Source organism: Halichoerus grypus, chromosome 9 (assembly GCF_964656455.1).
Source record: "Halichoerus grypus chromosome 9, mHalGry1.hap1.1, whole genome shotgun sequence".
NCBI classification, from domain to species: domain Eukaryota; kingdom Metazoa; phylum Chordata; class Mammalia; order Carnivora; family Phocidae; genus Halichoerus; species Halichoerus grypus.
The window spans coordinates 36143157-36155467 of record NC_135720.1 but is presented as its reverse complement, the minus strand read 5'-3'; the positions used below and the strand labels follow the sequence as shown (position 1 = coordinate 36155467).

Below are 12311 nucleotides of genomic sequence, written 5' to 3'. Positions count from 1 at the left end.
GACCAGCTGACTTATTTTCCTCTGCCATGGGGCCCTTACCTGCGCTGGGAACAGAGGAAGTAGAGGACCCTCCCCTCCTCCCCTAAGACTAGGAAAGATCTTTCTGAATATCATTTCCTCTTCCCTAGACGAGAAACCAAATTGCACAACAGATCTTCTCAAGATTGGGAGACTGAGGGTGAGAGAGCGCGCGCGCCAAGCGAGGGCAATCAGACTAAGGAGAGAACTGCCTGAGGGGTGGAGGAATCTCCCGGAGCCGCAGCAAAGGCTCAGTTTGGAAGAAAGCGGCAGCACAACTGCATTTCCAAAGGGACGGTCCTGAACGCACACACCGCTGGGTCCTTCCCACTCGGGGCAGGTAACCCGCGGGCGAAGTGACCGTCAGCGCCCACTGAGCTCCTCCGGACCAGCCGCCCGGCACCCAACTGCAGCCACCTTTATTGAAAGGAAGAAAGAAAGGGAGCAAAGCAACGGAGGGGTGCTCAAGAAAACTGGAAAGGAGTCCGCAGACAGAAACCCTCCAGCGATCTGCCTAGGTGGCGAGGGGCGAGTTGCCCTGGGGCCAGCCGTTGCGCGCCGGCGCGGGGGGTGGAGGCTCGAGGTAGCAGGGGTGCTCCGCTGGGAGAGCCTGGTGCGCCCAGCCTGAGGCGGTGGAGACCAGCCGGGCTCAGAAGTGGGGGGCGGGGGTCTCGCGCCCGCCGGGACCTTCTGCCTCAACACTCCCGGCGCGAGCGCGCCCACCTCTCCCCGCGAGAGCTGCCTTCTGAGGGGCTCTTCTCGCCGCGCTGTGCCTCCCCCACTCCCCCCGGCTCGCGTTCTCCGCCTTCTTTGCAGTGTCCAGAGATGCTCCGTCGCAGACCCGGGACCCCTTAGGCGCCTCTTCCCGTCCCTCTGCCAAATCGCAACGCCTGTACTTTTCCAGCTCCCTCTTTCCCTCTTGAAATTGAAAGTTATTGAGGTCGCTCAGGGTTGTGCTCCAGCAGTTTCCTTCCCCGCCCCCGAGCTCCCCCGCCCCCCGCAGCCATCCCCCCCTTCCCCCTCCCTCGTCCCGTCCTTCCCTCCCTCCTTCCCTCCCTCCCTCCACCACTGGAGCGGCTCCTACTCGCGAACAGCAGAAGCAGCTCGGGGTCTCTCCGCCGCCCCTTGGCCATGGCCGCGGTGCCGACGGCGCCCGCTCCCCTACGATCCCCGGGCCCCCGCCGCTGTCGCCGCAGCCGCCGCAACCTCTGAGCCCCAGGAGCCGCCGCCGCCGTTACCCGCCCGCCCGGATCCCGCCCGCCGCCGCCCCTCACCATGCTACCTGCGGCCGCCCCGGCGAGGCCGCTCGCTGCTCGTGGAACCCTCGCTTGCGGTGTTGACAGCCACCCTTGCGGAGCCGCCGCGGTTCAGGGCTCGGACAATTTGAAAGTACAATAGTTGGTTTCCCTGCACCCGACCCGCTTCGTTTGCCATCCCAGCACGCCTATCGGATCTGAGTGGAGAAGTTGTCCGCTGCTTGGGGTCTCCCTCCCTATACGCCTAACACCTACCTATACTTCTAAAACATTTAATATAATTAACAAAAGAAAAAGGAGAAAAGGAAGGGAAACATTACTGGGTTACTATGCACTTGCGACTGATTTCTTGGTTTTTTATCATTTTGAACTTTATGGAATACATCGGCAGCCAAAACGCCTCCCGGGGAAGGCGCCAGCGAAGAAGTAAGTGCAGGGTTTTTTACACGTTTGCTCCCTCCCGCCGCGTTCACCTGTCGGGTCTCTTTGCTTGTCCGGAGTCGGTTCCCAGCGTCAGCGGTCCTCCCGCCCTGCACCCCACGCCTCCGAGGGGAGGTAATAGTTCAGGCTCCGGTATTGACGGCGTCTTTCACGCCTTCCTCTACGCGCCCCTCTCTTCCTCCGCGTCCTCGCGGGTGCCAAAGCGGGAGGATTGGGCGTTAACGTGGCTCCCGCCCCCATGTTACTTCAGGTTCGAGGAAGAGTTTAGGTTTTCGTTAGACAAGCTCTAGGTAGTTGTGCTTTCCTTCCGTGACTGGGATGGGGGCCTGGAACCCCTGGCATCCTAGACACCCAGCCCGCGAGATGTCTCTGACCACTGAGTAAGCGCCGGGGCGGGGAGGCGTGGGGGTGCGGCTGCGGCGCCGATTCACCTCGCTCGGGTTGCGAATTGCTCGAGGGCCAGCCGGGGAACCAGAGAGCGAGCGCCTGCGCGGCCGCTCCCCGCAACCATGCACGAATGGAGCAGAAAGGCACGCGGGGGGCTCAGGGTTCGCGTGTCTACGCGCTTGCAGAGCCGCTCGCGATCCCACTCCGGGGAGGGTCTAAGGACTGCCGAGCCCGCCGCTGGGAGCCTGAGATGCCGCGTTTCCAGTTACGATCTTGCCTGTCACGCGTGAGCGCTTGTACCGTTTCAGCCTCTTTCAGGGGTCCCCTGGGGCAGACAGACTGAGGGTGGGGTTCTCCCTCAGGACTCAGGCTCCCCATCTCACTGCCCCTTATCCTGTCTCCTGTCACTTGGAAGGATGGCTTGTGAAGTCGTCTCAAAACAGTGCCCTCCCTGGGATTGAACGGGTGGGTACCCCAGGGCACCCTCAACCTGGGTTGGTCTGTCTGAAAGGTGGCCGTCTTCCAGAGATGAGGAGACAGGCGCGAGAATGGCACCTCTCCCTGCTCCCGGGTAGCCTGGCGCGCTGGCGCTCTGGCGTCTGTGCCCGCGTGGGGAGTCCATTCGCGAATAGTAGGGCTGCGGGCGACCCTGGCTCCGGCGCGGGGGACGCTGGTGGGGTCACGGAGGGAGAACCCTTCCCGGAGCTCGCGGGGCGCAGAGAACGAGGCTACTGCCGTGGCCCCTCAGACCGCCGCCGCGGGGGAGCCAGTGACGCTTGGCGGCGACGGGTCCCGCGCGAGGACCCCCTCTCGGAGCGCCGGCCAGTGAAGCCCCTGGGGCGGGCGCGGGTCCAGCTGCGGGGACACAGCCCAGGCTTGTTTGAGGTGGAGATCTAGTGATCGCTTCTCTGACGCTGTTTGTCTCTGCCCTGTCCCTGGACGTGAGGGTCCCCTGAAAGCTCCCTTTGTGCCACTAGCCTCGGGCGGACAAGGTCTGATTCACCTGAAAATTGCCTTTAAAAATCGTAGCTGGGACCAAGCGCCAGGGGCTCCGGCTAGGTCTCACCACCTCTGGGACCGCGTAGCAAGGGGCAGGAGGGCCCAAGCTAAACATGTCAGGGCATCCGATTTACTATTCTTGGCCTCTGAACGGTTTGTGTTCTTCGGAACTCCTCCATCCACCCTTTCACTCAAGCCGCGCGGCCGCCTCACCGAAGGAGCGGCCTGGGGCTTGAGTCTTGCCCTTGCGCCCTGGTGGTCCCTGTCTCCTCGCCTTGCCGGTCCGCGGACACTTCATCTCAGGTCGGTGGGGAGACGGATGCCGGGGCCAAGGGCAGTCTCTTGCTTTACATTGCTCTGACGCACTACTTCCTTCATCCCACCGAGGACCCCAGGGCCTGGAGCTACACAACTGCTGGGGCGGGACAGAGTCCTGAGTATCAGTGTAGAGGTGCCTCCGATTGCAGTTTGGGGGCCCCTGTTTTTGAAGGAAGATACGGGAAAGAAACCTGGCCATCCACTGGTTCCCACCTCCCCCAGCTGACCGCCGAGAACAGCGGTGCAGGAAGCTGCCCGGTGATGCTGCCCCAAGGCTGCGGGGACCAACGGGATGGCGCACCTCTAGGTTCATACTCCGGAGAAATCGCAGTCAAAAGGCGAACTGCTTTTCGACCTGCCTTAATCGTCTCAAGGCCAAGTCAGAGGCGCCCTCTGGTTGTGTAGCGGGGGGTGAGAGAGGGAGTGGGTGGCATTGGGTTAAAATTCCAATTATTCTGTGGGAGTGGGGCTGGGAGAGAGCTCCCGTAGCAAGGGATGCTCCTTGCTGCTTCGCCCTTGAGTCGGCCTTTGTGGCTGGGTTTGCTGGTACACTCCTGGGAGAGGGGCGACCCCTTGCGTCCTCCTAGGAGACAGACTCAGGCTCTTGGCAGGTGCAGTATGGTTTTTGGAGAATGGGGAAGGAGTGGAGGGTAAGGAGAGATCTTTGTTAAATGTCCAGAAACTCAAGGCCAAATTGCATGTGCACATAATTTTTTTTGGAAATTTCTGAAAGAAACGTATAAGAACTTTTCCTCCAATGCGGTCTAGGAAAAAAAAATTAGTGAAAGATAAGGTATTTTAGAAAAAAGCCGTCTTTACTTTTTCCTAAAAGAGACAACTAACGTGAAAATTTAAGAGTATCCCTTTTGGCCTGTAGTTAAATATCTTCACTTTCCTAAACTTTTAAAATACAAGAGGTAGAAAATTAAGGTGTAAGAACTTTTTTCAAAGTTTTTTTAAGTGGTCTCTTGAATGTTTTAGTAGCAAAGTTTCTTGCCAAAAAAAAAAAAAAAAAAGACATTTGCTTGTAGTGTTCAATATTGTCAAGTCTAAGGAATCATGACTAATCCTCAGATGTAGCAGATAAAGCCACAGTAGTATTGTCCTGTTCTCCTGAAACAACTGCTATACCAATTGTCCGTACGTTGTGAAAACTAGTGATCTTATAAAAGAAAGAGCATTTTAATCATAAATTTTGTACCTTAAAAAATACCTGTGGAGTTATGGGTGAGTAAATACACAATAACTTTTTTACCTATTTGGATTCATATACAGCTCCTAGAGATGACTAAGTTGAATTTATTTAAGATAAAAATGAAATGCAGCCCTTATTCAAAATTCCCCAACCAGCAATGTTTTCAGAGGCAAGGTTTGGACTTTAAGTACAGTGTTGAATCAAGAACCCCAAGTCCAGTTTTTAATTCGTTTCCAGCTCAGTCTTTGCAACTAGTACAGTTAGGTTCTGAATTCCAGGTTATCTGCTAATAAAAGTAAAGATCATATTTGCCATAATGATAATAAACACAATACCTTACTATTGTATTGCACTGCATTTCCCTTGAATTATACACTCAGACTCCTAAATAGTAACTTGAGGTGCAGGTATTAATATTCCCATTTTACAGAGAAAGAATCTCAATAACAGAGGCTAAGTAACTTATACAAAGCTATACAGCTAGTAGGTAGAGCTTGTATCCTGCTATTTACACTCCCTGCTGATCCAGGTCACAGAGAAGATGTCAGGTATGTTAAAGTAATAAGTCTGTTGGTCTCCAGACCATCATTTATCCACTTTGTTTGGAGAATAAGCTGTTCTAGTTGACTGGAAATTTTTGAACTGATATTTATATTATTATACATTAGTAACCAATGTCAAAGAATTAAATATCTGGTAATAACAGTAATAATGAATAGCAATAGTGAAGCTTGCTAAATATAATAACATTATTTGATTATTCAGAAGATATTGTAGGATCATATTATTCCAGGAGATTATTGTTAGAAACATCAGATGTCTTTGTAGTATCCTTTTTATTTGATGCCATCTATTAATTGGGTTTTAATTGTCTGGATTCTAGATACACACAAGTTTTAAAAAACCATTGTGTGTATAATAATTACAAAGCTCCCGTTGCACAATCTGTGAAACTTTTAAAAATCGTTCATAAATATGTCTGAAATAAAGGAGTAAGAATACAAGGAAAATAATTTTAATGGTAATAAAATAAAACCATCTTATTGGAATATACTGGTCATTGCTCATGACATTGTTTCAGATATTGAGCCATTCTTTGAGATTCTGATACACTCTTGGTAATTACACTGCCAATTCTGGTAAATAACAAGTTAACCATAGGGTAGAAAAATCTTTCATTCTACTATGCATTTTGTAATATTAATTCTGAATGGAAGTATGGTTTGGAGATTGGCTACAATGCATTTTCTCACCTGTCTACTTTAGTTACCAGTCTACTTTGTTTTTGAAAGAAACATTGTTTAGGGGTGTCTGGGTGGTTCAGTCGTTAAGCGTCTGCCTTCAGCTCAGGGTATGATCCCAGGGTCCTGGGATCGAGCCCCACATCGGGCTCTCTGCTCAGCGGAGAGCTTGCTTCTCCCTCTCCCACTATCCCTGCTTGTGTTCCCTCTCTCGCTGTGTCTCTCTCTGTCAAATAAATAAATAAAATCTTAAAAAAAAAAAGAAAGAAATGTTTAATAGATAGGAGACATGAGTAAAATTTGCTAATGAAAGCATATTCTGCAACATATCATGTGATATCTGTATGAATTAAAGTCACAAATTTAAACTCTTAGGCAGTAATGTCAATATCTAAATACAAGCAAAAGATTTATTTTTGTAAATTCTAATATATTCACTAATACACTATCAGAGTTATTTCTTAAAATATCCTTTTGTTATACTATTTTAATTCTTTGTTTATTACTTAAATAGAAGGATTTTACTTAGAACATTAAGGATGATAATTTTTAAATATTGTCTTTTTAATCCTGAATTATTCCATGTAAAGTAATTGAGAATATAAAAATGAGTGTGAAATTGATTTATTTTTCCTCTAAGCATGAAAAGTGAACAGTATTTCAACTTATAAGTAGATAAATTTTGCTAAATCATTTCTCCATTAAATATTTACCCAGAATTTAATATTCTACAAATTAGGTTCCCAGAAAGCAATGAATAGAAATTACAACATGTAGTTACATTTGATTTTCAAGTTATTATGGGGAAACCATACATACCACGATACTACAAAACAAATTTATTAGTCATCTGATCACTTTAAAATATTTAAATCTGGACAGAGATCTCCAGATTACTATTAAATATCTAAAAATATTTTCTAATTACATGGTTAATCTTTTTTTTAATGCAGTTATTCTTTTAAATTCTATGTAATGTTGGTGGTATATCATGTGGAATTATCAGAACCCTAAGCAGAGTTAAGACCAAATTGTCCCTCTGCAATTATAAGAATGAAGTATCAAAAAATAAGACTATTCTGCATATAGTGATTTCTTAAATCATCTTTCCCCACTTTATCTAAATGTTTCATTTTGGATGTTGTCCTAACCTTTCTTCCTACTTCCCCGCTATCCACTCATCCCACCCCCAAAAAAATCCTTTTCCAAGTAGTGAATTCTTTTTTTTTTTTTTTTTTTAAAGATTTTATTTATTTATTTGACAGAGAGAGAGACACAGCGAGAGAGGGAACACAAGCAGGGGGAGTGGGAGAGGGAGAAGCAGGCTTCCCGCAGAGCAGGGAGCCCAATGCGGGGCTCGATCCCAGGACCTGGAATCATGACCTGAGCCGAAGGCAGACGCTTAACGACTGAGCCACCCAGGCGCCCCTCCAAGTAGTGAATTCTTGAAATGCCATCAGAGTGGGTATTATATTTCATGAAATGTAAGAATCAACTTTGGTTACCATTAGGAAAACATCATTCAGTTCTGAGAGCATGGTAAGGATCGTGCAAGACAGTGTGTTGAAATTACGTGTTTTAGTTGGTTAGAACTATTTCTTCTCTGAACAGCGCAAGGTACACTGGCATGCTTTTGAGAATGATCATTTGAGAAGTGTTGCATCATAAATTATATAGATTTTTTTACCTTGCTTTTGATTTTGAGGAAAAATGTGGGTTACTTTCTTATTGTGAATATTTTCTTCAGGTTTAAAATGATTGGATTATCTTAAATTTACCATCTGTTGGACAATCTAGTAAGTTTGAAATACTTTGCAGTTATACCTTAACAAAATTTATAAAGCGTAAAATATACATCTGTAAAAATTTACTAACCATTTTTTTTTTCTGTTTAATCCTGCCCATCAGATCTTTCCATTCAGGAATATTACTAGCATTCTGCTTAAAGTACTTATCCAGCAATACTGAAAAGAATGGAATGTTCCATTCTCAAGGATTGTGGGGGTGCTGAGAATGCTTACTGTTTAAATGCCATTGAGTGCTATGAAATCCCATTTTCTGCTGCAAAGAGTTTTCAACAACATGAAACTTTTAAGCAAAATACCTACATTTTTTCACATTTGAAAAGTTTGAATATTTTCAAAAATTCATTTTAAAAAATATGATTACAGGTGCCTCTTATCTGATAAGAGCATTTCTTCCTTATTTGTAATTTTGGCAAGGGACCTAGTTACCATCTGCTGTCACTAAAATTATTCTGGAAGTTTTATAGAGAAAACTCAATGGTACTAAAGAATATGATTGCCCAATTAAATATATATTTAATAGCTTTTAACTGTCATTATGTCTTATGCAAGAATCTAATCCAGTCTTCAAAACACTACCTTATTTTAGGGTCCCATCTGACCTTTAAGAATTTGATGAGTAGCAAGCATCATAAGTTCATGGTAGAGACTGAGACCTAAGATGCCATTAAGGGAGAATCCCCAGTGTCTGTTGGGAAAAAGTAGACTGAGAAGTAGAAGACCTGGGTTCCAGATCCAGCACGGCTACTAATATTTGAATAATCCAGGCAAGTGCCTTTACCACACTAGGTTGCAATTCCTCATCTGCGAAATAAGGTAGTCGGTCAAAAATTTATGTCTAAGTGATTCCTATAGTCTCTTCAACTTATCATCTTTTGGTCTGAAAACATAAGTCCTGGCTATGACTTAAATAGTCATAGTTAAACAGTTCTTCTAAACTTAGTTGTCTTTTTCAACCAAGTTTAGTGGATGAAGATTGAGAATGCAAACAAATATAAATATTCATTTATTATAAGGAAATGCATGTAAAGATTAATTAATAAGCACCTTATCAAAGTAAAGATGGAATTAGTTATGATATTTCTCATTCTTCACAATATCTAGTGCCCAAAAGCCATAGCCATAGCATCAATCAGCATAATCAGTCTTCAGCAGGTCCATCTTGTCCTTGGGCTTGGAGTCACAGGGAGCTGGTTCGGAATCCAGCTAGAGAGATGCTGCAGAACCACTCCCCACCCCCGCCCCCCACACCCATGGCAGGCTGTCAGAAGTGGCCTGTGCTAGTATGGAAGCGGCAATTGTGATGGCCCAAGTTTAAGATAATAAGGCCCTGTGTTATGATAGTAGTGACTGATTGAGCAAGGGTGTGTATAGAGCAGATAATTTATATGGATCAAATGTATGGGTCTTGGCAACTAACTGGATATGAAGGGAAAAGAGATGGAGAGACATATTTGGCACCAGACTTTGTAGTGTAAGGACTCAGATCTAGGTGAACGGAAAAGTAATGGAGATAAACAAAAAGATGGGAAAGTAAGAGAAGCAGACTTGGTAGGAAACTTATTTTTCTTTTGAGCTGTCTTTACTTTGAGGGCCAGTAGAGCATCTAGTAACTCAGGATCAAAGTCTCAAGAGTATCAGGGCTGAAGATAAGTATTTTGGAGTCCTATAAAGGGGATAGTTGAATGCATGAGATAAAATCTAGCAGTGCCATATTTATTGTTATTAAAAGTGTTCGCATAGCTGACATTGAGACTCTTACTGGTAGTATCAAAATAAGATTAATTACATTAAGGTACTTTGTCTATATATATCATTCTCAACTGAAGCCTCTCATTTTTATAGTACTCTTTGTATTATATAAGAGAATGGTCACTGAGCTTCAATTTTAAGGTGCCAAATCATGCAACTAAAGATCATACTTAGAAATCTCCTCACCTGTGGAACCATATTACTTTGCCACAGATCATAGGAGACTTGAAAAACTTTATGATAATGAAAGATACATTCCCCCTTTTTTTAAATCATTCCATTTGGATCTAACATCTACTCATAACAGGGCATTCTCCTTTCAAGCCGATTTCTCTACAAAGTGTGCTCTCTTACAAAAAGAGGTTCTGAGGATGGGATGGAACTTGAAGGAATCCAGTCCATCTGTACAATGGGTGGATTACCTCTGCAACATCCCCACTAAGTAATTATCCAGCCCTAGTAACAGCTAGGCCCCACGCCCTCTTTCTCCTCCAATTCAATATTGGCCTTCTGCATCAGAAGCAGGTAATATTTTCTAGTGTGTTTATTCTCCTCTTTATCGTCTGAGCACTTGGCATGGGCATGGGATTAGATTCAGTTACCTTAAAACATCTTTCTAGAATGAATACACAATAATGCAATGCACTATCTTCACTCCCAAAAACTGTCCTCAGAAAACTAGCTGGTAAGCATATTTATAATTATACCCCAATACAAAGCACATTCCTGAAGTAAGTGGTAAAGCAGCCCCCATTTTATAACCACATAATACAAACAACCACCACACAATATAAAATAACAGAATTTGTGAGATGCTTATTTTAGAATACTGTTTTTTTAACATATGCTTGATAAGTTGGTAAGAAAAAGAGAAGCTAGTTTCTCATTGTTATGTTCTTTTCTTATACAAAGGGACCTCAAAAGTATGAACGCGGTAATCTTGACAAAGGCTGTCATATAAGGAAAGGCAGTATCAGTCACATTTTACTGATAAGAAAGAGATAAAAATGTTATGCCAAAATGCGTCTAAGTGCCTCCGAGCAAATTATAGTTTCATAGTTCTGAGGGCCACTGTTATATTCATATATATGTTATTTTACTACACATTTATATTTATTTGTTAAAGTAAGTGCTGAGATACTGACCATTATTTAAATAGTTGCCATGCTTTAATCACCTGTGAGTGCTAGATCCTGTATTTGATGTTTTTGTGCAAATGTTCTCTCATCTAGTCCTCACAGTTACCATGTAAGGAAGGTGCCAATAGCCCCATGTTAGTCACCTGAGATCACTCGACAAAGATGTGGTAGACCTGGGATTTCAGTCCGGGTTTGGCTCCAAAGCCAGTGTCCTTCCCTGATTTCTTCACATCTCCTCAACTACTGGGATTAGTACATGAGGCAGTCATAGGTGCATTTTCTCAAACCCCACCTCACCCTTTCTTTCCCTTACTCTCTCTTTGCTCATTCTTTCTTCCTCATCATTTAACAAACCACAAGTGTTTCCCAAACATTTACTATAGAGGTTGCTTCTGGTATTCTCGTAATTTCTCCCACTTCTCTTTCTTTTTTCTACCCCTTTGCTCTCTTTCCTTAAACTTACCCTATTGATGGTTTTTAAACGTAAGAAGTTGCTGATTTTTTTTCCTTAGGAGCAATAGAATAGCACATTTTATATGAAATACTCTAAGATTATTCTTCTCATCTACCCTGTGCATATCCAAGAGAAGATTAACTTAGGCATGAGGATGTGGCAAAGTCTATAATTTTGCAGTGAAATATCAAAATCCTTCTATGTAATTTACAACGACAATAGATATTTCACTGGCTAGTTTTTGTTTTCCAGAAAAGTTATCTTTATGGTGCTTCATAAAATCTGCTATTTATATTACTTTTACCATGAGTATTAACAGTAACCTTCACTCTAAATTCTTTCTTTATGGGCCTTGGTACAGTGATTTTCAACCCTGAATTCAAATTAGAATCACCTGGGGATCTTAAAAAAAAAAGCTAAACTCCACCCTTCACCAAATGAAACAATCTCTGGGGATGGGGCCTGGACAACTGTATTTTCAAAGGTAGTCCTGATGATTTTGCACCCAAGAGTGAGAACTACTATTAGACCCTTAATTCAAGAATAACTATTACAGCTGAGCAACTGTTAAAAACAATGCCAGTTTCATGGGGGTTAGACAGACAAAATGGACTTGTGTGGGGTGTGATAAGAGATGAGATACACGTCATCTGAGCAGATAGTAGTTTAAAATATAAAGTAGTCCGATAGCCTCATATTGTTTATCAATACAGTATTGTTCAACTTGTGGCACTGACTAGTGCAGACAAGATTATCTGATAGAGAATTGTCTCAGCCAAAGAGTCTAAGAAAAAAGAGCAAAGTGCACACAGTAAGACATGATACTGAGTTTAACAGACACTGACTTCATAGGACAAGAACATTGCAGCTGGGTGAGGTGCAAACAGAGTGAGTGTGCTTGTTGCTGAACCCTTCCGTGGTTGAGTGAGGCAGTAAATGGATAGAAGATGGGGTATCAGCCATACCAAAATTTTTTCAAAGCTACTTAATGATAAACAACTGTTTTCATGTCTTACTAGATAATTGGTAATGTGCCCTAGAGTACTCTTTGTTTTTAGAAAACTCGTAATGGTTAGAAAACTGCCTAACAAGAAATAAACATTCTTTTCTTTTATAGTTTCTACAATTCCTGACTAACTTCAGATTGACTACTGTTGATCAGTAAAACTACTATAAATAACATAGTTTGAACTCCATCTTAATGGGTTAAGTTTTGTGGTAGGTTGTTTATTCATGAACTTACTGCTTTTACTTCTCTCCTAATGTGCTCTTCTTTGGGTGGTTGTCTTCATTACATCTCATTTAT

The 12311-nt window shown here is 44.0% G+C and overlaps 1 protein-coding gene across 3 annotated transcripts in view; it reads left to right on the top strand.

Annotated features, from left to right (window-relative positions):
* Positions 1-1091: 1091 nt before the first annotated feature.
* Positions 1092-12311, top strand: part of RSPO3 (R-spondin 3) — an 89360-nt gene continuing 78140 nt past the window's right edge. For 2 of the 3 annotated variants that reach the window (XM_036085432.2, XM_036085433.2), the window contains exon 1: positions 1092-1700. In XM_036085432.2, the coding sequence (XP_035941325.1) occupies positions 1604-1700 (97 nt within the window). In that variant the 5' untranslated portion in view covers positions 1092-1603. Of the gene's footprint in view, positions 1701-1972; positions 2096-12311 lie in introns of those variants that run through there. The other variant, XM_036085434.2, reaches the window with a different exon arrangement.